This window comes from Mustela nigripes, chromosome 5, assembly GCF_022355385.1.
Source record: "Mustela nigripes isolate SB6536 chromosome 5, MUSNIG.SB6536, whole genome shotgun sequence".
Lineage (NCBI taxonomy): Eukaryota > Metazoa > Chordata > Mammalia > Carnivora > Mustelidae > Mustela > Mustela nigripes.
Window position 1 is genome coordinate 16,739,903 of NC_081561.1, and position 25,630 is coordinate 16,765,532.

The following is a 25,630-nucleotide window of genomic DNA, read 5'->3' on the forward strand; positions in this document are numbered from 1 at the left end:
TGGCTGCCCACGAGCTTCTGTGGGCCCAGTAAATGAAGGCCCAGCGAGCAGAGGCAAACAATGGATGTTTCCAACATTCATTTGTACTAACACTTTGTAAACATTTGTCCTCTGTCTTTCAGAATAGCTTTGCAGTGCAATGCAGCCACGCTCTGCCTCCCCACCTGGACCCTTCTGGGTACCACACTGCTCTCTGACCTGTGGCTGGGGCACCTGTCGGCTCCTTCCCTCCTGATGTCGCTTCCTGCACACATCTACTTATTTCCAGCTTTTTACCTCATGCTATCCATACCTTAAAAGCTTTTATTTCTCCCCCAGTTCTCGAATTTCCAAGTAAAACATAATTCTAGCCCTAAAACAGTCCTCCGTTTCAGGCATCTCAAGGGCACCAGGTGTATACGTACCTATAACCTGAGATTGTCAGCAGTCCTTGGTTTCCATTAGGATCAGATGAAGACCAGATCGATTATTTTTAAGATCCCCAGGTTCTGGAGTTGCGTTTGGACGGTGTGGTAGAGTTTTTAGCTTTGGAAATTCCTCCACCTACTGGTTGCCTAAAGTCAGTTTCCATTATGTAAGACTTGGGTTGCTTTCTGAGTTCTGCCTGCTTTCAAGAACATGTGCGTCTTGCAGATGCTGATGTGTTTATAAATCGCTTTGAATTCCTAAAATCAAAAATTCTGTTATAAAGAAAGTATATCCTTCTAAAATATTTAAAAGCAGAGGATGTTTCTCAGTGCCTTTTTCACAACCACTAGAGGGCAGAAAAGCATCATATTTGCTCCAAGTTTAGCTAGAGAAAAAGGATGCCTTATGTTATGTGTATTTCTAGAATTTAGTACTAATATCAAATTATTATTATTATTATTATTATTATTATTACTATTATTATTAATTTTAGGGGGGAGGGGCAGAAACAGAATCCTAAACAGGCTCCACACACCCAGGCCCAGGGCAGAGCCAGACCTGGGGCTCAATCTCAGTCATTATCTGAGCCAAAATCAAGGTCAGATGCTTAACCAACTGAGCCACCTAGGTGTCCCAAAAAGCAAAGTATTTTTAAATGTCATCTTTTATTTGGTACACTACACATCTTTCGGGAAGAAAACTTCGGTGGTGGTGGTTTTATCATTTTTTTCAAACTTTTCTACCGCTGTATCAAATCAGCCAAACTTTATTCCTGAAGTGGACATTTTAAAGAGCAGTTTGCCCGTCATGGGGTGATTCTGTCATATACCATCAGTACGAACAGGTGAAATACATTGATCGACTAAATCTCACTAAAAATGAGAGAAATCAGTATTAAAACAACAGATTCGTGGCTGCTCAGTTTTCAAGAACTCTTTTCCATGGTCCTAGCAAAACGTGGATTCAGGCATAGCAGAAGCAGTTAGCTACTCTCCTAACGCAGTCCCAAACTCCTGGAAGAATTCGCTTCTCTCTACTTCCTTCCCTTCCCTTCTCTCCGCCATCAAACTTTCACCTTTCCAAACCCTCAGGGACCTCCTACTGGCCATATCCAGTGAAGGCTCTTTAGCTAAAAAGACAATAAACCAGCCCTTGCTAAGCTACACAGAAGAAGAATTTATGGGGAGGGCGTGGGCTGGCTCCGCCGGTAGAGCGCGTGACTCGATCTCCGGGTTGTAGACGTGAGCCCCATGTGGGGTGCAAAGGGTACTTAATACTAAAAATCTTCTAAAAAAAAAAAATATATATATATATATGTATATATATATGAAGGCTATCACAACCTCTAAAATTAAAGGAAGAAGTATAGATAGCAAGAGATAATCAGCGGTCTTATCAGGGGTTGATGCTGATAAGAAGTGCATACTTGTTCCAAGTCCCAAGTGCTCAATCGGCTGAGCGTGGGTGTGCTGCCACCCCACCAGCAGAAGGCCCTGACAGCCCCACTTCAGCTGCGCAGAGTGGGAGAGGGGCATCAGGAAAGGGAGACTGGCGTGCTGCTGTTTCCAAAGGAGGGAGAAATCAGGAGCGGGGCCCACCGCCATTGTCATTCTCCTTGGTTTCGTTCACGGCTTCAGCACCCGGTGTAGCTCCCTCCCGTGGAAAGTCTCTGCTGCTCAATCAATCCCACCTTCCTTCCCACCCCACTATTTTCTCTCTCTCTCTCTCTCTTTTTTTCCCCCCCCTTCTTCAGTAGGACCCTGGCCTCTGTTCTTGGCTTTCTTTTCTTGTCATTTCAGAGTTTTCCACCTACTCATCACCTGCAGGCTTAGGAGTCCACAGTCCGTATTCTTCCAGACACACGACAGCCAACAGCCAGTACCCCTCGGACATCCCAGGGCCATCTCATGGTCCTGCCTTTCACCATCTTGTGCTTCCTTCCGCCTTCTTTTATTTCCATGGATGGCGTCACCTCCCACTCGCTCAGGCATCCAAGCCAGAGACTCTGCAGCTTCTCTCACTCTCGGCAAATCCATGCAGTCGCCAGATTCCAGAAGCGGGCCTTCCTTACTGTCCCTCGAACGCCTCCTCTCCTCTACATCTCCCTGCTGCTGTCCTGGCTGAGGCTCTGTCCACGCATTTAAACGCCAGTCTCCTGCTGGAGTCCCTGCCTTCAATCTTACACCATCCCATGCCCCCTACCCCGCACACATGGCCACGGAGAGATGAATCTAAAGAAACAAATATGACCGAGTTTATCTCCCCAAGTTTCTGTCCCTTCGATAGCTTCTGCTGTCCCCCAGATAAAGTCCTAAACTCTCTTATGAGGGACAAAAGCCCTTCCTACCCTGGCCCCTCTCTACTTGTCCAGATTTATCTCTACTCAGGCCATCCCAGACCATAAGCACCAGCTTCGCTATTTCCATGAACTTTGTTCCTCTCGCATCCTCTCCCTGGAGCCTTCCTTAGTCATCTTATAATAAATACTTTAAGACTTAGCTCAGCCCAAAGTCACCTCCTATATAAAGCCCTCCCCGAGTCATACCTCTATCTCCCCGGCAAATGGAACTGGCCACTCCCTTCTTCAGGCTCACGCTTATTTTGCCTAGTACTTGTCAATTTTTCTCACCTACTACATCCCCTGAACTGCAAAGACAGGAATTAACTCACCTTTGTACTCCTCGGACAAGGCATAGTATCTGTACCTTAAAACGCTCAGGAAAGGACTATAAACAATTCCTGACTTAGGATGGTGGGACTTTTTGACTTTACAGTGGTGCGGAAGTCACAGGCATTCAATAGAAACCATACTTTGAATTTTGAATTCGGCTCCTTCTGGGACTAGCAATGTGGGGTGTGATCCTGTCCCATGAGGCAGTGCGGTGGCGGCTCCTGGCCGGCCCAGCGACCCCCAGGGTGAACCACCAACGCACCCACAACCAACCACTCCGTCCCATATAGCTGTTCCGTTTTCACTGTCAGTACAGTGTTCCACCAACTACACGAGATTTTGCCCAGCTAAAGGATAATTCTAAGCCCATGTAAGGTAGGCTGAGTATGATATTCTGTAGATTATAGGTATTAAATGTTTTTCCCCCACTGAGGCTGGGTTTCTTGGGACCTAACCCCATCGATGCAGTGGAGAAAATCGACATACTCACTTGAGGAACCCACGGAGAACAGAATCCCCAATACCTTCTAGCTAGAATCAGCGAGGCCAGTCGAGAGATGCACTGTGTATCAGCGACTCTTCCAAATCTACTTGCACAGTAGAATTGCCTTTGGAGTTTTTAGAAAACACAGATGGCTAGAGCCTAATTGAGACCCGTTAGATTAGAATCTTTAGAGGTGGGACGTGACACGGGTGGCTTTTAAGGGCTCCTCAGAGACTGTAGTGTGCAGCCAGAATTGGGACCCACTGGTGCACAGCATTCCTGAAATGACTATAGCCAGACTGTAGGAACAAGAGGAGTGGAATGCCCAGGTAACTAGGGGCTACCCACCCAGGAAAGAACATCGGCATCACTGGCCTCTGACCTGGGCACTGGTTCGTCATCAGTGAGGAGAAATGCTTTCAAGAGCAACTTGAATCTTATATGTACCACTTGAAGTGTTTTATGACCCAGCTCTAAGGAAGTTTGTTGAAAATTAATACTTGTTGGGCACCTGGGTGGCTCAGTGGGTTAAGCCACTGCCTTCGGCTCAGGTCATGATCTCAGGGTCCTGGGATCGAGTCCCGCATCGGGCTCTCTGCTCAGCGGGGAGCCTGCTTCCTCCTCTCTCTCTCTGCCTGCCTCTCTGCCTACTTGTGATCTCTGTCTGTCAAATAAATAAACAAAATCTTTAAAAAAAAAAGAAAAGAAAAGAAAAGAAAATGAATACTTGTAAAAAGCTATAAACAGGGATCGACCTTCCTTCTTCTCCTGGAAGACGTTGCAGGAGAGAAACTGTAAGCTATTTAGTTCGCTGACAAGAACGAAAAAGGGAATGTGAGGAACTCTGGAATCCCACCTGGTTTAGGATTCTTTTGGTTAGGAGTAACAGACACAAAGGGAAAAGGGACTTACTAGCTCGAGCGACTCTAAAATTCAAGGAGATGGTTGCAGACACCGCTGGATCCGAGAGAGAAACAGGTCACAAGAGTATTTTCTGTGTTTCTCTATCTGTCAGTCCTACCTTTCTCTACGTTGGTTTCACTTTCAGGCAAAGTCATTCACGTGGCGTCAGAAATGGCCACCGACAGCTACAGGGAAGGCAGGAACCATCCTTGCGTGCAGCCAGCGTCCAGCAAACCTTGGGCGCCTCCTTTTAGATGGCAAAATCCCAGAGACGATCCGATTCCTGATCCTGTGGCTGGCGGATACTCTGAGGTGTAGGACCAGAGGCCACAGTCAGTCTCATCAGAACCACAGATTAAGAATGGGCGGAGAGGGGCACCTGGGGGGCTCAGTGGGTTAAAGCCTCTGCCTTCGGCTCAGGTCATGATCCCAGGGTCCTGGGATGGAGCCCCCCATCGGGCTCTCTGCTCGGCAGGGAGCTTGCTTCCTCCTCTCTCTCTCTCTCTGCCTGCCTCTCTGCCTACTTGTGATCTCTGTCTGTCAAATAAATAAATAAAATCTTAAAAAAAAAAAAAAAAGAATGGGCGGAGGCGTGGTTCTCCCGTGAGACGCCGAATAATGAAAAATAAGTCTATTTTGTGTGGTTCAACTGGTACAGAGGTTTGTGACTATTATCCTGTGATGGTTACTATTTCTGGGTTATAATCCAAAGACTCTGACTCTGGCTAACAAGGGCCTGGGGAGGATGACGAGAATAATGGGTGATTCACAGAATCAAAGGGAAAGGTGAGCCGACTGTAAAGCGTTAGGAACCAGGGACACTCCAAGGATCCAGTAACAAGCTCACGGACGATCTGTTTGGACTGATGGGTACCCGGCCACTGCAGTCACCGTTCAAGACTCAGGTTCTACTGAGACAAAAACCCGTTGGCCCAGCTGTGGGGCAGGTTGGTAGAATGATGCTCGACAGTCCCATTGCCACAAGTATCGAAAGAATGGGGGTGGGACGGTTTTCCAAATCATGAGCAGGATGCTGTTGCTCAAAGGAGAAAAGGGTCCTTGGTAGTAAAACCCAAAAGCTAATGGATATAAAGTTTGTTAGGCAGGATGCATAGTTCTAGAGACCCACTGTACGATATAGCGTCCACAGTTAACAATACCGTATTGTACACTTACAAATCTGTTATGAGAACAGATCTCATGTCAAGTGTTCTTGCCACACACACACACAGCCAAACACCAGCTGTCCTCCCAAACCTCGGAGGCCAGAGGAAGGATCAGATAAAGGCACTTTTCCGCCATCTTGTTACTTACAGCAACTAAAACTATCGACTGTGTTTAAAGTAAAATTTTCTAGTCTGGATCTGAAATCCAAAACAGTTCATACCAAATACAGAAGAAATAAAATGAAAATGGCCCCCTGGACACTAGATGTGCATGACTCTATGATGTCAGCTACCGCAGATCTTACTGAGCTTTCAAATACCTCTTCTGTGCAGGGGAAAGGGGGTACGTCTTTTCGGGTATCAATCCCGCAGGGATCGTACCCTGCCAACAAATTTTAGTGTGTCTCAGAACCGATTGGAAATCTTACTAAAACACAGCTTGGTAAGCCCTCAGGTCCAGAGCCTCTGATTCAGGAGGTCTCATATGCAACCCAAGAATTTGCATTTCTAGCACATTCCCAGGTGCTGCTTCTATTTCTGGTCCAGGAACCAGACCTTGTAAATCACGGCAATGGATTCGGCTTCCACGGCTCTCCATGGTACCGTCCTCTCACAGTCAGCCATGTCCTCTTCAGTTCGGTGCTCTTTCTCCATCTCTGTCTGTCTTCCGTGACTCTTCTGTTCTATTTCAGACATTTTCTTTCCTAACCTTCTGCTCTTGTTTGATTCTATAAAAGTTCTTTCCCACTACTATTGTCTTCTTTCGCTGACTCTCCTGTCCCTTGACTGATGTGCACACAACTTGTGTTAGCACTTTTCACCCACAGAAAGTGTACAGCTGCCGCTACATACTACATACTTGAATATGGAATGTGAAGGCAGAAGACTTTTTTTTTTTTTTACTCTAACAGCAGAGTGTGCTTTGCTGACACGGAAGCCAGATCCCGGGGATATTATTTGAAGCTTCTCTTTTGAATCATGAAGTCAGCCCCCTGCCTTCTTTCTTCTTTTCTTTCTCGTCCACCCTTCCTTCCTTGCCATCAGAGTAATATCTTTTTTTTTTTTTTTTAAATCAAACAGTAGAAGAAAAACAGCAAAATTCTGCCCCACCTTTCCCCACTCTGGGCACTCTGTCCCTCTCCCTGGAAGCAAGCTCACTGGAGTATAGGGTGTGCACTGCACAAACTCGCTGATGTGTTCACAACACAGATAGTGTTTATTTTCTTGCTGGCAGCGGTGTTTTTTGTTTTTGCTTTTACAAAATCAGAATATTACATTAACTTCCTAACAGGTTTATGTGTCTTGAAAAAAGGGAGCCTCCACTTAATTTCCATGAAGGTAACCGTACTTCCAATGCTTTCAGCTGTTTCGTCCGACATTTGCTTCCGTATTTCTAAATACGTTTACTTCAACTTCTTTATAGCTCAGCTTTAGAGGTCATGTCATTTAGGAGTCTGTCAGCTCTTCTGTGTAGGAGATCCATGTTTAGCTTCCTCATGCCCTCCCCCACCTCCTCTGTTTCCCCTCCTCTCAAAGTTATATATGCCACAGTTTGGGCTAAAACAACAGTACTGCTTTTAGGACTCTTGTAAATATTCCTCAAAGATGAGCCAAGTTGCAATTATGACTGTGTTTCCTTTCCTTTCTTGAGCTGTTTTTTTTTTTTTTCCTGGTATTTTTTTTTTTTTAAAACTGTTCATTTTCCATCACCCTTATTTCCATTTCCTGCTTGGAAGTCTGTAAAAGAACAGCTGGAGACTACTCAGCGATCATTTCTACACATCCGGTAGTGTGCGTAGTGGGAGCCCAGACCAGCATTGCCTGGCAAGCTGAGCGTGCCAGGCCTCAGTAGGGAACAGGTGCGTGGGCAGAGAGGACCTCCTTGCTCGCCTCTGACCTCAGGCAGAGTGGCAGTAAACTTGGGACATGCAGCAGTCCACTTACGCTGGAATTCCTCCCAGGCCGCAGTCTTCCTGGCAGCAGTGTGACTTTCAAGCTCTTCTCGATCTCTTCAGGATCTCTGGAGTAGAGACGAGGCGTGATCTGCCATGGGAGTTCACAGGAGATGTTACCGTGTGCGCGCAGAACCTCCAGGGCCAGCATCTGCATCAGACCCGCTCAGGGAGCTCCTTGTTGGTGCTGGGATGGCAGCGTCCATACGGCACAGAGGAGGGTCTGTGTTTCAAAGAACAATGGAGACAGGTTCCCTGAAGACAGTTCTCTGAGAGGCTCGTGGTCAGCCCTGGGATCAGTATCTTCCAGAAGGAATGACTCCCAGACAGCGACCCAGATCTAGCTGGGGAGGGTTCCAGGAGGGAAGCAGCCAGGAACAGGAGTGGCCCCTGTGGCAACAGCACCCTTCTGCCCAGCTCGCCGGCCAGGATTCCTAGAGGATGTGACATGACATCAGCTGGGTTTTCAATAGAAACAGTGGCTGGAACTGCCAAGCAGAAGCTTCTATCTTGTTCTCTTCAGATTCGTGATGCAATCCTCTCATTTTCTTCTGTAGATGTACCGCTCCATTTGAAAACCAAGGTCAGTGCCATCCAAGTTGTACTTCCACAAGGAATTGAGGACATCTCCTTTTTCTGTAGGTCAGCAAGAGCTCCAGACACTGTAAACATTTCTCTTTAACTTACGACTGGAACTCAGAACACCAGCATACAGACCTCGTTCTGGGTAGCAAGGAAAGGCTTGCTTTTCCTGGTAGTTAAGGTGGCCTTTCTTTTTTTTTTTTTTTTTTTTAAAGATTTTTATTTATCAGAGAGAGGGGGAGGGAGAGCGAGCACAGGCAGACAGAATGGCAGGCAGACGCAGAGGGAGAAGCAGGCTTCCTGCGGAGCAAGGAGCCCGATGTGGGACTCGATCCCAGGACGCTGGGATCATGACCTGAGCCGAAGGCAGCTGCTTAACCAACTGAGCCACCCAGGCGTCCCGAGGTGGCCTTTCTTTTTAAAACATTTGGTTTTAGGGGCGCCTGGGTGGGTCAGTGGGTTAAAATATTTGGTTTTATACGTATCCAGCTATTTTTTTTAACTGCCAAGTGTTCATCAATATTATTCTCCACAACTCTAACATATTAATAGATTTGTTTTTGGAAAGCTCTTTCCCTAATCTTCTACTTTTATTTTTATCTTCTGGTAGGCTTCAGGATAAAGTAATAAGCTGGTTAACCAAACTTTCTTGTTCTTGGACCCGTGAATGGCAACAGAGAGGCTTTCTCTGGGACCATGTCGTTTCTTGAAAGAAGAATATTGCTATATCTAGCTTGGGAGGCATAGGTTTAGCTGACGGGAATTTCAAAAATGGGGGTGGGGGAGAAACTGGGAATGAGGAGTCACTGATAGACTTTTACTTAATCTCCCACATGTCAGCGCTGTGTTCACTTCCACTACGCAAAAGACCTTGTACCTCCTGTTCCAAGCCTTCCTCCTTAAGTCAGTGACCTTTTTGCAAAACTACCTCTATCTTGTCAGTTTATAATTTTATTCCTTTGTTTCATTTCAACAGGTGTTCTGGAAAAGAGATGAGTACGTGGGGTCAGTTCACCATGCTTAAGATGATTTTTCTCAATCTCATTTAACTCAGCAGTTAGACCTGTGCGAGGATCTAAGGTTTTTTTTTTTTTTTAAGATTTATTTATTTGACAGAGAGAGATCACAAGTTGGCAGAGAGGCAGGCAGAGAGAGAGAGGGAATCAGGCACCCCGCTGAGCAAGGGTCCCAATGCGGGACTCGATCTCAGGACCCGAGATCATGACCTGAACCAAAGGCAGCGGCTTAACCCACTGAGCCACCCAGGCGCCCCGGATCTAAGGTTTTTAAAGCCATTTCTTTTTCGCACTGACTTCCTTGTTTCTGTGTTACATTTCCTTTTTGCTGAAGTATACCCTTCGGCGTTTAGGTGTGAATGAAAAACATTCCATTTCTATGTGATGGTTTATTAGAAGGGGAACGTCCCTGTAATCCCTTCCCAAATCAAGAAACAGAATTTTGAAGCCTGTCTGTGAGCCCCCTCCCAATTACCAGCCCCTCCCTCTCCCTTGACTTTGATCACTTTTTTGGTATTTCTTTCAGTGAATCCCCCTAGACATTATATTTTAGTCTTGCTCTTTTTTTTTTTTTTAAAGATTTTATTTATTTGACAGACAGAGACCACAAGTAGGCAGAGAGGCAGGCAGAGAGAGAGGAGGAAGCAGAGCAGAGCAGAGACCCCGATGTGGGGCTCGATCCCAGGACCCCTGGGATCATAACCTGAGCTGAAGGCAGCGGCTTAACCCACTGAGCCACCCAGGTGCCCTAGTCTTGCTCTTTTCTTTAATCGGGTGCCTTTTCAGTCTCCTTTAATCTAATGGTTCTTCCCATCCCTTTCTTTTCCTACAATGTATCTCTTGCCGAACTCAGCGGTTCCTCAGTCTGGATTCTGCAGATTGCATACCAAGGGTGTATTTCAACATGCTTTTTTGTTTTTTGATTCCTATAAACCGGCAGTTAGATCCAGACACTTGATCAGACTCCAGTTTAGTTTCTGTATTTAGTTTCTGTATTTAGACATAAGTGACGTGTTACTGTTCATTCTAATTATTACCTTTATTGAAACTCAAATGATCCCATCTTTGGCCAAAGGGAACCTCTTGAAGTTGGCTTCTGGGTCCGTTGGACATGACCTTAGAAGGCTTTAATAGTTCCTCTGCTCTCTGGTATTACAAGACATATCATGTTCATTCTATGCATTTCCTGCCCCAGATATAGAATCATCCAACCCTCCAATAAGCCCATTTCTTTTAGTGGAACATGACACTTGAAGACCACCGTGCAGGTGATAAGGACAATGACTTCCTGAAAAGAATCAGAAAATCAGACAAGAGATAGGTAAGAGTTCAGACTAATGATAATTACTCATTTTATGCAACATTCCACACACATTCTCAAAATACAAACATTACCACCATCATTATACTGAAAAGTTTAAAATTTTTTGCCTATGTTCTTCCCATACTCCCCTCCAGTTTTATAGAAATTTCGTATCAATATTTCAGAACATATATCCATCTCAGATGACACTCTCTCAACCCTGTATTAGATGTCTGTTTTTGGACTCTGGGCTCCAAATCTTTACTTGCTCTGCAATAATGGGGCTGAACTCTGTAAATACTCCTTCCATGCCAGTTGGTCAGATGTTAGGTTTGGTTAGTAGAAGGCACTGGAGAGCCACGGGGGAGGAAGAGGCTTCCCCTTCCGGTTTTCATGTGCTAACTTCCTTGGGCTCCCACAGAAGGCAGGGTTCCTTCCGATACTGCCGGGGGGCCAACACGCAGCAGCTGCCCAGGCCACCCCCTCTCTTGGATGGCTTCAGAGTGGCAAGCTGCTGGCCAAGTGCCTTCCAGAGAAACCACTTACAGGAAGGCGCTCTCTCTGGACCGTGGGAGATTTCTAATAAGTCCCACTGAGGCCACACTTCTGTGAGCTTGTGTCCAGCAGTGAGCCCCAGTCATGCCCTCCCCAACAAGGTCCAGACCTCAGCCCCGGGGTGGGGGTGAGGAGCCCTTCCTCGGGCATTCAGTTTCAGTGCTGGGAGTGGTGGCCGCTCCCCAGATCTACTGCTCCTACATGGTAGGACTTCTCTTTGCTTCTTACCCTCCAACTTCCCCTCACTCCAATTCCATTAATAATGCTTTATAGCAAACGTTCTCCATTCCGATTACTCTGCGGTTTCTGTCACTTGAACGCACCCTGACTGAAACGCACCCTCATTTAGTCTTAGAGCTACACGTAATTAAAGATTTAATGTTCATCACTGTCCTTCTGCCTTTGTTTTTATTGCCTGTTTTTATACTTGAAAATCAGTTTTGTTGAATATAAAGTCCTCAGTTCTTGTTTTCTTTCTTTGAATACTTTAAATGCTTTGCCATTTTCTCCTCTTATGAAGTGGTAATGTTGAAGTCCTATGATAATCCAGTTTTCTTTCTCTTTCTCTAATAAATGTTGGCCTTAGAGGCACCTGGGTAGCTCAGTTGGTTAAGCGCCTGCCTTCGGCTCAGGTCATGATCCCAGTGTCCTGTTGGAATCCCACTTTGGGCTCCCTGCTCAGTGGGGAGCCTGTTCTTCCTCTCCCTCTGCCTGCTGCTCCCCCTGCTTATTCTCTGTCAAATAAATAAAATCTTTAAAAAAATAATGTTGCCCCAAATGACCAAAACGTGAGGTGTGGTCATTTTTACTAGAATACACCTTGCTATTCATTGTTTTCACAGTATGCTTTTTCAGTATGAGGCTTTAAAAAGATATGTGAATATACATATGAATATATATTACAGGGCATGTGTGAATATATATACATACAAAAATATATTTGTATTTCAGGAAAAGTTCTCTTAAAGTACCACGCGCTGTATTTGTTCTGTTAACTGGCTCTGGTGTTCTTTATGGGGTTGGGGGGGGACTTCTTTATCCATATACTGGATCCTCTTTGCCAATCTTCAGTGTCCATCATTTCTTTCTCTATACTTCTTTTGGACTTAAAAAAAAAATCTCATTTTCAAATTCTAGTTCTCTTTGGACACTATCTGTTGGGTTTGTTCCTCCTAGTTTGTGTTGTGTCTGTGTCTGTGTTCCTCCTAGTTGGGTACTCTTTTCAGATCTTTTCTCTTTTCAAATTTCTAATTCTTTCCTAAGTTCTATTACTTCATTTCTGAGTTCTTCTTACTCTGATTTATTTTTGCTTTTTATTTCTTTTATCATTTTAACATCTTTACAATTTTGATCTGATTTTTTGGGCATTGACCACTGTGCCTGTTTTGCATTTGTGGTCTGACCTCATCCTCTTACATTCTGGGGCTTGTGGTGTTATCTGTTAGTTAGTTTTGCTGTAAACATTTCATGCATTTTTGGTTTCACTACCTAGTCTGTTTCTCTGTAGGGGCCCATGGAGATTCAAAACTCATGTACTACCAGTTTTCCAGAAGCCATTTATATTTTTGAGTCATAAATACTTCTCTTTCTACATCCCTGGGATTTCAATCCTTAGCTGAATGACATGGGAAGGGGATAGGGTTGATCAGTATGTTATTTGGATCGGCACAGTGCATTACATCACATCTCCACTCTTGAGCATTGTTTACTTGGTTCTAACATTCTAGGTTGTCAGTACTTTCTCTTCAGTACTACATATATTCATTCTACTCTCTTCAGCACCTATTTTTACTTTTGAAAACTTGGCTTCCAGTCTAAATGTCATTTTTTGTCAGTAGTTTATGTTTTGATTACTATTGTTAAACTTTTCCCTTTGCTTAAATTCATCATGATGTATGTGTTATTTTCTTAAGACTTGATCTTTCATTCTAAAGCATAATCTTTCTTCAATTCTAGGAAATTTGGGGCTATTACTGCTTTGAATTTTGCCTTTCTTCTCTCTTTTGGGATGCCTATTGGATGTCCTGTTGAATGTTCTCATATTATGTAGAACCCCCCAAACTTGTTGATTTACGTAAGCCAAAAATTTCTTTCATTCAAGCTAGTTAGAATTCTGGTTTTGTTTCGTTTTAATCACTGAAACAGAAACACTCTTACTTTACTCAAAAGGCAGGTCAGAAAATAAACCAAAAAATAAGTGATTCCTGAAGTAATCAACTGTAGCCAGATATCTGTGAAACCTGAACTACTCCTGAACTTTTTAGTTATGCAAGTCATGAATTCACTTAGTTTTTCTCTTAAATCAGTTACAAGCCAATTGCAAGCAAGAGTCCTGATTACTATAAATGTCTACTATGCAGGTGGCACTGTGCCATGTGCTAATCAATGATATTGAAAACAAAGTCCATGCCCCTAATAACTGCAATATTTCACACTCATTCCATATCACCGTCATGTCTTCCTGCTTCTCCTGCCACCCCCAGTCCCAGAACCCTCCAGAGTAGGAATGCTTATTTGCGTAAATGCTCCAACTTCCTCACAATTCTTAAAACCAAACATGTTAAGAGTAACCTTGCTAGCCATAGACCACCATGATCCCTCCCTTACTTTGGATTCTTATACTTACACTGTCTTAAATAGGTCTTCGAGTGTTTCATGAAAGGTCCTTCCCTTTAATCATATGAGCTACTGAACCTTTTAAGGGCAAAAGTCAACCCTTTTACTATTCTAGTTCCCGGGGCAGTCAAGAATGTTTCTGGACATCACTAGCAACAAGTGTGACCACAGTACTTAGCCCCTAAAGGTCTTCGGAATGGTACCGCGATACAAACACATACTCTTATCACTTAATCAACTTCATGACATTTGGAAGTATATTAAAATATAAAAATATAAGGTGCTATATACAGTTCAGAGGAAGGGGAAATCATGCCTGGGCCCCAGTATTCAGAGAAGGCTCCAAAGCCCTGGGATACGAACGGGTCTCGCCGTAACAGAGTATAAAGGAATAGATACACTAAAGGCCGAGACGAAGGCTTGAGGAAAGGCAGTGTTGCTAGTGTACAGCCGTGGAAAGTAAGATTTTAGCGACACAGGTTAGCTCCGGCATAAGGACGAGTTTCGATCTTAAATCAACATAATCCCTATAATCCCACTTCCCGTCCTTTGCACTGAAAATCCCTGCAGCCGAGCCATCCTGTAGTTTGGGGATTCATTTCTTAACCCTTAACCCCGGGGACAGGTCTTGCGTCACCGTCTTGCGTCCACACGGCCAGGGCTGATTACTAGAAAGAACGCAGGCGGAGTAAGCAACAAGCCCCGTGCCTGGAGACCCGCGGTCGCGGCTCGTCACCGAAACCGGGACCCCGGACCTCCCTCGGAAATCCTCCTCCTCCCTCCGCAGTTTCTCCTGGGACAGCCTGAGCCCACCTCCCAGGGGATGATGTGGGGAAGCCACGGGCCTTAGACTTCGTGAAGACCGTGAGAGTTGGCGAGGGAGCGGGCAACCTGGTCCGAACACCCGAGGAGCCACCAGCTCGGGTCAGCTGAGACGCCCGACGCCGGACGCCCGCGCCGCTGCACGCTGCCCCTCCTCCACGCCCTCCCTCCCCGGCTCCGCCCAGCGGCCTGCGACGCCGAGGAGAGGCGGGGTTTCCGCTTCCGGTGGCGGATTGTTGACGCCTGCGGCTGCTGCGGTGGCGACCCGGCCGTTGGGGAGGGGCTAGTGGGGGAGGGAGACGGCGCAGTGACAGGACCGCCGAGGGTGCTGCTGAGGCGACGATGGCAGAGGGGCCGGAGGAAGCCCGAGGCCGCCCTCCTGGGCAGGACGACGGCGGAGGAGACGCCGAGCCCGTCCCTTCCCTGAGAGGCTCTCCTGCCGCCGCCGCCCCACGGCCCCGGGACGGGCCGCAGGCCGAACCCCAGGCCCCGGGCAGGCCCCCCGTCCCGGGCCTCGCGCCCGCCGCGGGCACCACCGAGGAGTCGGAGCCGCTGCGCGAGCCCGGGAAGTGCGGAGAGGCGGCCCCGGGCCCTCGCGCGGGGCTGCAGGAGCCGGCAGGCCGCGAGGCGCCCGAGGCCGCCGCGCCGCGAGAGAGGCCGGCGCGGCTGAGCGCCCGCGAGTATTCCCGGCAGGTGCACGAGTGGCTGTGGCAGTCCTACTGCGGCTACCTCACCTGGCACAGCGGCCTGGCCGCCTTCCCCGCCTACTGCAGCCCCCAGCCGCCCCCGCCGAGCTACCCCTCGGGCGGTGGCGCCGCCGCCCCCCAGGCCGCGGCGCTGCCGCCCCTCCAGCTGGGCTATTACAACCCCTTCTACTTCCTGAGCGCCGCGGCCGCCGGGCCTGACCCGAGAGCGGCTACCGGCATCACCGCCGCTGCTCCGGTCGCGGGCCTGGGAGCCCGGGCTCCGCACGGGCAGGGGCCCGTCCGGACAGCCCCAGTGACCAGAGTGGGACCCGGCGCCCCTTCGCGAAGCCCGAGCGAGACCGGGCGGCAGGCAGGTGAGCAGCGCGACGGAGAGGCGGGGCGGGGCGGAGCCGGAGGGTCTTAGGGGCGCTCTGCGGGGGGTAGAGCGGCCGCGCTTGCGACTTCCGGAGCCGCTGCAGCCGCGCGGGTTGTGTTTCTCGGCGTTCCGCGGCGGTCGTTCGCCCAGGCTGGAAGTTCCTGAAGTGTGCGGCGAGGCTGTACGGGTTCCTTTTCCTTTAGACCCGGTCCTCCGACCTGATTCCCTTATTCCTGGGACTAGTCGTCTCCACGTGAAAGGAGATGTTTGCTCAGGAGACTGGCCGCTTGATCTCTGTGCTGTGGAGACCGAGCTCAGAGCTTCGTTCTCGGGTGGCAAACCCACTCTGAGGGCAGGGTCGGGGTCGGGGTCGGGGTCGGGGGTGCGGGTCGTGCTGGGAATAATCCAGACGTGGGCTTATTATGTATGATGCGGTCTATGATGATAAATGGTAGTATCGGTATCCTTGATGGGGGAATTGATGAAGCTGACGGATATGAACGGAGATTGACATGAATGCAGACGTTGTTACGAACCTTGGAGCCCTGCCTGATGTTCTTTGTAATATTGTCTGTTTACTTCTGTATGGGAATTGGAACACTAGTTACACTTTTTAGTTTATTAGTTAGACTTTCTGTTTACTTTGTTCAGCCATATAGGAGACAAGATCTAGTTTTCCTGAATTTGATCCCACTCAGAACTTGCGGTGTCAGATTGATAATCATTGGATTTATTACACAGAGAAGCAAGACAATCTTAATGAAGAGGGGGTAGTATGAGGAACGCAGGCGTTTACTTTGTAATTATCTATACTTGACCTGGGTTCTTACTAAAAAATGTTTTATTTTGTGTCACAGGCTTGGTGATCACCAGGGTATGCTTTGGAGTCCCTAGTGAAATGTATTGAGTGCCTTAAATAACTTAGTATCTGTGAAATCGTTTTTAAACCGTAAGGTGGTGAAAGCAAACTTTAAGCTGTTCAGTAAATAGTGGAATAAATAGCATGTGGTACTGATAGAGATAGTCAATACCATGAACTGTTGTGAGGTTTTAACTTGTTTTTTTATTAGCTGGTTATACCTTGACTTTGTGTTCTCCATTTATTACCTAGCTTGGGTTCTAAGGCCTTTGTGAAATAATTAGTTTTCCTTTTTTTTTTTTTTTTTTTTTTTTAATTTACAGGCAGAGAGTATGTTATTCCATCCTTGGCCCACAGATTTATGGCAGAGATGGTGGATTTCTTTATTCTCTTCTTTATAAAAGCAACCATTGTCTTAAGCATTATGCACCTCAGTGGAATAAAGTAAGTTAAGGTTATTTGCAGAAAGGTTTTAATGTCTACTGCATAGAAGTCTTGTTTTCTGTAGTTCTGGTCATGGCCGCAGGTGACTGTGTGGACAGTCAGTGTGCCAGTGTCATGATTTCTCCTACAGGGAGCTCCTCCAAGGAGCTTGGTCATATTTGTTTTCTTGCTTTTAAGAAATAAGTACAAAAAAGAAAGAACAATGAGTTCTGAAAGATCTGTGGGAATCTCACTTATCAAAAGAGGGTAAACATTTGATTTTTATTCAACCATTTTATTAGACTAGGCATTAATTTCCCTCTTACTATCCCATTCAGAGTAAAAACATAAAGAGCTTTGGGTAGCTGAAGTGTTGGTAATCAGTTAGACGGCTTTTCCAAATGGGATAGCTGATAGCTTATATATCGGGGGAAGTCCCAAGAGAACTGCAAAGTGAGCCGTGTGTCTGAATGATCCTCCTTTCACATTAGTAATCACAGAACAGTGACCGCTTGCTCAGCCCTTTCTATATATGCTAAGCGCTGAGCTCATTTCATACGAAGTCTTCAGTTGTATCACCAACATGAGATGCAGAGCTTCATACTTCCTTTTTGTAGACTGAAGTTTGGGTTTACTTCAAGAAGTGAAGCCCGGAACTTACAAATCCAAAGGTAGTAAGTGTGTCAAGATACAAACCCTTTGGTGAAATTTCAGGGTCCTTGCCAGGAACCTGAGTGTTACTTGGATTCCGCTGACTCTGCTCTCCCACCTCCCACACAGCCAACCAGGTACCAGCTCCTTTCTTTTCAGGCTCCCATTCCGCAGCCTCTGGCTCAGACCATTGTCCCTGTACTGTTTCATTGTCACTGCTTCTCCCCAGTCCAGTGGTTGTCATCTCTTATCTGGATCATAGCAAAAACCTCCTGACTGGTATCTCGGTCTGCCATCTCCTGCTCTATCTCAGTCCAGTCTCTGATAGTAAAACCAAGGAGATCATAAATTCGGATTCTGCCCCTCTCCCACCTTAAAACTCTTCAGCGATTTCTTACTGCCATTAGGATAAAGGCTTGTCTTCCTATCACTTAACAGATGCTCTTATTTCTGACCTGCTGTACTTAATATTTGAGCCACACCGTCCTGCTTACAGCCTCCATCACAGCCTTGTTCTGTTCCTAGGCGCGCGCTCTCCCTAGTCTCTCTCTCCTGAAACTCCCCCCGCCCCCTTCTTCTGTCTGGCTAACTTCTCTTCCTACGCAAGATCTCAGCTCAAACTCAAACGTCCTTTCTGGGAAGCCTTCACTCCCTAAGTGAAATGTACCTGGAACATGTCTCCCTACTACCCTGGGGTTCTCCGTCATCACCCCCATCCCACTTCATTGGTACTTTGTTGTGCTTTGTCTGGTAGGTAAGAGTCTCTGTGAGAGCAGAGATCAGGTTGAGTCCCTGAGGCTAGTTCGATGCTGCTTGTTTGTTGAACAAGCTAATGAATGTTCTGTGAAGCTAAAATGTGTGGAAACCTAAAGATTAATTTAGAATTTCAGTTTTAGTTTGTGACACTGCTGGAAAAAATACCAATGCAAATTGCTCTGGTAAATAATTCTTTATAACCCCAAACTATTGTTTTGTATAGGGATATCTCTAAGTTTGCTATGCATTATATAATAGAAGAAATAGATGAAGACACATCAATGGAAGACTTGCAGAAAATGATGATTGTGGCTCTTATATACAGATTGTTAGTTTGTTTCTATGAGGTAAGCTACTGACTCAGCAAATATTCACATTTAACAAGTTATTTTATTTATTTTTTAACAATCTAATTTTAGATGATCAGCCCAACATAAAAAGTAATGGAAATTTATAGTTATGCATGTTTCTGTCAAATATCTCTTTAACTTTTTCCACATGTTCTTTAACGTAGTATTCTTCAAGTCAAAAAGCAGAACTTTTGAGTGGAGACAATTTCTTTATAACATATTTGAGCCTTGTGGTCCAAAAATATACTTGTAAGTTGGTTGTGGAACTTGAAATGTATTTTCCATAGAAACAAATTGCTAAACAAAAAAAGAAAATGGGTCACAGAGAAATCTTACAGTAGACCTCTTGTGGTACTGAGGGTATAAAAGACTTGCAGAGAAGCCTTACAGCGTTGACCTCCCAATATTCTGAGATTCTTTCAACTTAAAATTTTAAAACATGAATAACATGGCAAAAAAACTTATCTTTAAAATTGGTAGAGTTGAGCTAGTAAATTATTTTTAAACTCTCCTTCTCTCGGGGTACTTGGGGGTCTCAGCGGGTTAAGCCTCTGCCATAGGCTCAGGTCATCATCCCAGGGTCCTGGGATCAAGCCCCGCATCTGCATTGGGCTCTCTGCTCATCGGGGAGCCTGCTTCCCCCCCGCAACCGCCCGTCTGCCTCCCTGCCTACTTCTGACTTCTCCCTCTGTCAAATAAATAAATAATCTTTAAACTCTCCTTCTTTCCTTAGATAATTTGCATTTGGGGAGCAGGTGGAGCTACCCCAGGGAAGTTCCTGCTCGGCCTTCGCGTGGTGACATGTGACACATCAGTGCTTATTGCACCGAGTCGGGTTTTAGTGATTCCTTCCTCAAATGTTAGCATTACAACGTAAGTTCTTTTCTTGGCTTAATTTCCTACATACATACGAAAATAATTAAGTGTAGAATTCAATGTTAGTCCTAAGTTATACCATTTGATAAGTATTTTTAGGATGTTGGTATTTTTTTCCCATGGCATGTAATGGTATTAACCTGTGTTAAGTTTAAAACGGAAAAGGTGGAGGTTTTCAACTGTTGTGGAATTGTAGACCCCTCTTCAGTGTACAATTTCAAGATAATCATTTTATGGAATAAAAGTTGCGAGGGGGTTTGGGTGGTGGCGGTGTCTGATCAGTGCTCCGTACCTAGTTCGGTTTTTCTCTAAATCAGTGGCTGTTGGGCCAGTTACTAATCTGCCTCGCGCCTCCAGTTTCCACGTGGTAGTAATCCGTGTCATCCCATCGTGAATGGGCAGCAAGGGTTCGGGCGGAAACGCCTGCACACACCCAGCTCCGGCTCTCAAACCACACGAGCGCGCTTGTCCCGCTGGCAGGACACAGGGCTGGCTGGCGGCGTCTGGCTCTGTGGGGAGAGGTACACATTGTGCTCATGGGAGTTGTAGAGACTTAAGTAGGTGGCAGTCAGCGGAGCAAAAAACAAGATACAGGCTGGAATTGCTGCCAGAATGATTCAGAGCTGGGGTGTTATGTAAAGGAACAGGAGAGACTCTGGAAGCCTCCATTTTGCAGATATCCTCAAGTTTCCTTACAGTTTTGTGATTATTATAATCCTGGTTGCTACTTTTAATGAGAATCAGTAATGGCTGTTTATTGAGCACCTCTTACGTAACGGGCCTTGTTTAAAACAATACGCATTAATAAGCCAGGTACCATCCGTAGCGTTATCCCCTTTTTACAGATGTGGAGCGCGAGTGAGTGGTTGAAAATGGATCTGACAGCAGCCAGTCTGCGTTCAGAGCCGCACTCAGCCACGCACTTTCTCTATAGCCTTGCCGTGCACGGAGAGGCAGAAATCTAACACGGATAGGAGAATTCTCCACTCTGAGCCACACTTGGAAGCTTTGTAAAGCTTTCTTTAATCACAGCATCCCCCAAAGAAAGAATACACAGTAATTTAAGCTGTCAGAGCCTCACAGAAGGTAGAAGAGGGGACTGCAGGAGGCATGAGTGTAGAAGGTACTAAACCCACACGAGTGAATATTCAAAAGGTAAGTAAAGGGAACAGCTATTCTTCTAGCCAAATATCCAAGAAAATACTCTAAACCTTTAGTTCGCATTCTGAGAGTACTCCTCAGTGCTCTTCATGTGGAAGTTCTGAAGTCTTAGTCTTACTCTTCTGTTGATGTTGTCTTTAGAGCCCAGGTGGTTTGATCAGAATATAATGCAATTATTTCAAAGTAACTCCGATATCTAAGGTAAAAACGCTCAATACTTTGAATGTATATTTTAAATATATATATTTTAAACTTGGTGTAGGATAGTATTAACCTCTAAGTGGTTGGTATGTAATTTATCTGGTATTTTTTACCTTAATTTTTTAGGTCTACTATACGAGCTTTGATCAAGAATTTTTCTATTGCTTCTTTTTTTCCTGCTTTCATCACACTGCTGTTTTTTCAGCATAATCGAACAGCCTATGACATTGTGGCAGGAACCATTGTGGTAAAAAGAAATGGGGTCAGATGATGCCTCCAAAAGCTCTGAATTCCATACTCTCTGGAGTAACAAGACTAAATTATGTGTCAAGGCCATCGGTATCCCTGAGTTACACTAATTGATGATTTAGAAATTAAAGCAGTCGCTCCAGTGTGATGCAGGTGACTATTCTGAAAGTATTGATTTTACTTGAATGCCAAAGAACTTTTCCAGAAGAAAAACCTGTTAAATTCAAGTGTTAAAAATTTTCAGATCGAAAAGGCGGCAAGTGGTTTTATAATCGACAATGGACAACATATACTTTCTTAAGATCTAAGGCTTAGAATTTGCTGAAAGCATTTTCAGCTGTGAAATCGCCAGATGAAACTTTCAAAAATTTATTTTGGTTTATCCCAAAATGATGGAAAAAGTCCAGTTGTGTTTTGTAAACACATTAACTCATCTTTAGTTAACACTTCTTGGGGTAATTGTGTTTGCTTTTGGGGAGACGGAGTGGAGACACAAATCTGGTAATGCACTTGGCCCCCAGCCTAGGAGGAAGTGAGTTAGCTGCAAGACAAAGGGGCGGACGGGGCAGGCCTAGCAGTTCCCGCACCTGAAGTTTGCAGATCTGGACTACAGTGTATTGTGGGAATGATGTCACTGTACAAGTACTGTTCCTGTTCAACACGTGTTTGGGGCAAGTTTTGCATGACGATGAAAAGTATTCAGCCCTACTGCTCTATTATCATTGATTATTTTTAAAGAAAAGGTAAGTTAGTGATTGCTTTTAAAGGGGGAGGGGAGGGTCACCTAAATTTTCACCGTAAATTTAAGTTGAAATTCATGTGCAAGTGTTTTTAGTGCCCTAAATCAAACGAGAAGTATGTGGGGGGAAGGACTTCATCAAATTGTTGCATATTTACTGTAAAACAATATTCCCAGTATGTGAGTGGCATGAAGCATGAAGTGTTAGTGCTGTTCAGTGTCCTGAATGTACCTTCTATTTCTACACCAGGTAGTCACATACTAGCTAGTTTCTTTTTATTATATTTTATATAGTTCCATGACTTTTGAAACATCAAGGAGTTAAATATTAATCTTAGTATTTCATGATAAAATACTAGTAGCCTGTGAAATATTAGCAGTTTTCCCATTATGAACTGTTCTTTCTACAACAAAGACACTTACCATTTCCATACATTTTTCTAAGTTTTGGGGGCCTGCCAGGGATGATGTTTTGAGGGAATTGTTAAGTAACACTTTGTGTATTACATTTTAATTTATTCTTCTACTGAAGCAAAGCTTAGTGTTTTAAATGTGTGTGCATGCTTTTGTTAAATGGCCCAGTTAACAGTGTTGAGATTTATCGGAGAAATTTCTTTGGCATTTTTTCCAATCCTGACATTGTTTTCCCCAAAAACACTAGCCTGTCTTGGATACTTCATAATTAGATTGCTTAAAAGATCAATCTGGACTTTATTTTTGGTCTCAAATAGCAAACACATGACATGTGGGTTTTTTCTTTGACTTTAAAACTGAAAATATTCACATTTGATGTCTATAGAAACCTGAACAGCACCCTTATTAATCTTTATTGTAAAATTTCATAAACCATGTTTTTCAAAATTTTTTATTAAATCAACATCACAGAAAGCCTATTAAGTGTGTCAAAGTACTCAACAGATCACTCACTTGTAGCCCCTGAGAAGATGTTTAAAGTGTTTGGCCCTTCACAGTAGAAAGACACAGTAGGAAAAGTTACGTAAACTCACTCAGTAGTGTATACGTTAGCATCAGTGGATACTGCTCTCTTGGCCACTGATGGAGAATTCAACTTGAAGTGTCCTTCAGCCATGTAGCTCTGGAATAGATCTTTAATGTAGAATTTCCTCTCAGATAATTAGAAGGTTCACCATCTAGGCTATTTTTATTTCTATTGCCAAACAAAAGCAAGTAGCCCAGTTTAATTCTTACAATATTGCACATTTGCTATATATGAGTTATTTAGAATCCTAGCTGGATGTAGATTCATTTAGATCCATCTTGGGATCCAAGTTATATACCCTGATAAAATAAATACAAGTTCTGTTACTGCTGTTCTACCTTTCTAACAAAATGAAGTGTGTTTGTATTTTGAATTCGGCACACAGGAAAAGAGATTTTGATTTCCAAATCATTGGGGGGAAAATGACAAAATAGTGGGGAAGAAGGGGGAGTCACTTTTTTTCTCTTAGGGTTGTGAGGGGTTGAGCCTCCGTCTTTTCAAAAACACTTTATTTTTTCATTTCTAGAAATGCTGATTTTCTGTGTCCAAGTATAATTCTCATGCTGAAACTCTAGCCTAAAAAGGCAAAAAGAGTTGTTTTCATAGTACAAACATTATTCATCACTTTTACAAGATAAGTCATAAGGGAACAAATATTAGAAGTCAAGCCAAGTAAGACCACTTGCAGTGAATATGGCCTGAATAAAACCGCAGAACAGGCAGTTAACGTGGGCATCTAGAAAATCTCCATACCCAGGCCTCCGGACGGCTGGTGCACCTTGAGAAAAGTCTGACGCACTAAGTCCATGCTGGGTTTAGGGAAGTAAATGGGAGGATAGTAAGCCTTGATTTTTAGACCAAGCTACAACTATAAAAATAAAGCCAACAACTTTTTGGACAGTAACGCGTTATAAAGTATTACCCAGCTGCTGCTTGTATCGCACTGGTGCAGAAGTCACTTGTTTCCACCTAAACACTTACTTTCCAGTTTTCCCCCACTATTTAGGACTGGGAAAAAAATACATATTTGAGGGCCCTCTTATTTAAATAACACTACTAGGTCTTTAGTGATTATTGCTTTACATGACAAGTATAAGTTGTTTTAACTCTGCTTTAAAAGGACTTGTTCCCTTAAGTGACTTGTGTGGGGGTTTTACTCATGCATCAGTATTTCCAGCAACAGGAAGGGAGAAAGGAGTTGAAAATACTTGCGAGCACTGGGCTTTGTGAGAGAGACAGGGATATTAAATATTTTCAGTCCACACTTAGCCCTATTAAAACAGGCTGTTGTTTCTTTTGAAAAATATGCCCAAATAATACCAGTATTCCTAAAATCTGACAAGTACCGTTTCAGGTACTTGCCATTCCCGTCCCCTGTACCAAAGGCCAAAATCTTCACACTATGTGCTTGCCTGGGTGAAGTTCCTCATTCCAAACTATGTTATTATATGTATATCCTCACAGTTCATTAGAGTAGGGCTTGACCCACAAACAGTATCTGATGGCCTGCCTATAAAAAAAATTCAGCATTCTATTTTTAATACTTTGTATGCCACCTTTGTATTCTTTATCTCAATAAATACTTGATCACCAATGCTTTTGTTTTCTGACTGTTAATTGAAGTTTGCTCTAGAATCTCCTGCTTAAGGGAACCCTTGCTTCCAAATACAAATTTCTAGCATTCTCGGCCTTTAGGAGAATGGCAGTCAGCTAGAGTGCTTTCAGAAATAAGAGGTCTACCCCCCCCCCCAAAAAAAAGAGTGTACCTTTTGGGGTATATTCTTTAGGCAAGTCACTCAGAAGTTACCCACAGATGACTATGCTTAATGTTCAACTAATTCTGTCCTTAAAATGGTTAACCCCCCCCAACTACTAAGCAAGATACTAAGGACCCATGTTACACATGGGGAACCGGAAGTTCAAAGGCTCATAGCTGGTAAATGACTGAGCTGGACAGTTTAAACCTCATTCTGATCTTACAAGCGCTTCCTATTCTAACACATCTAGAGGAGGAGGACAGGATACAAAACAGGTTCCTCAAGAAGAACGCAGATCAACTCAATGTAGCTAAACAATGGCCGGGTCTGAGTTCTACAGACAATGTGCTGTTCGGAGCTGAGGCACAACCTACATTTCTGGAACTACGAACGACAGTGGACGTCGAGGTAAGCTTGTAAGAGTTGCCCCACAGCGCTAGTCCATTCAGTTGCCATGTGTCACTAGACCCAATACACGTATTTTCCCAGTTTTACCACATCAAGTGTCAGTTTCCATTCAACACGCAGGCTAACCTTTGTAAACCTTTTCATTGAGTTTCAAACTTTAAATAGACCCAGGAAACAAATGAAGTCATGGAGACGAAAGGAAGCACAGGAAGGAGTCACTAACCCTATAATCACGTGTGGTGACCACACTTACGGTGGTGAGCACTGAGGAACGTACAGAACTGCCGAATCCCGCTGTACGCCTGAAACGACTGTAACAGGAGTTACATGAATAATGAGTACTTGAATAATAAAAATTTTAAAATTTGGATTTTATTATTTGAAATTAAAGTGGTGGACTAATTTATAGCCTGGTTACAAACTTAAAATTAGTCTACCACTTTAATTTCAAATAAAATCCCAAATACACGAACAATTTCGGGAGAGAATTTGTTAACTATTAATAAGCAGCTAGCTTGAAGACATTTTTCAATGGTCTAAATTACACTTCTTCTTAATGCCCCAAATCATAAATTACTTGAAACAACCTGGTACCTGAAGTGCCATCCTCAGGCCTGGACCTCAGGCATTCGAAGTCTTCCAGCACTAGAAGTAGCTTCT

The 25,630-nt window shown here is 44.5% G+C and overlaps 1 protein-coding gene across 1 annotated transcript; it reads left to right on the forward strand.

Annotated features, from left to right (window-relative positions):
- Positions 1-14,742: 14,742 nt before the first annotated feature.
- On the forward strand, positions 14,743-24,399 carry FAM8A1 (family with sequence similarity 8 member A1). Its single transcript, XM_059399506.1, has 5 exons — positions 14,743-15,538; positions 16,723-16,843; positions 18,453-18,576; positions 19,313-19,452; positions 20,944-24,399. The coding sequence occupies exons 1-5, from the start codon at positions 14,821-14,823 to the stop codon at positions 21,086-21,088; spliced, it is 1,248 nt and encodes a 415-aa protein (XP_059255489.1). The 5' UTR covers positions 14,743-14,820; the 3' UTR covers positions 21,089-24,399.
- Positions 24,400-25,630: the final 1,231 nt, after the last annotated feature.

What these genes read in the sequence shown, in the direction of transcription:
- FAM8A1 (XM_059399506.1), top strand. Translation starts at nt 14,821, where the DNA reads ATGGCAGAGGGGCCGGAGGAAGCCCGAGGCCGCCCTCCTGGGCAGGAC. An exon ending in CGAGACCGGGCGGCAGGCAG is followed by an intron (nt 15,539 to 16,722) that starts GTGAGCAGCGCG and finishes TTTAATTTACAG; the next exon opens with GCAGAGAGTATGTTATTCCA. An exon ending in TCAAATGTTAGCATTACAAC is followed by an intron (nt 19,453 to 20,943) that starts GTAAGTTCTTTT and finishes TTAATTTTTTAG; the next exon opens with GTCTACTATACGAGCTTTGA.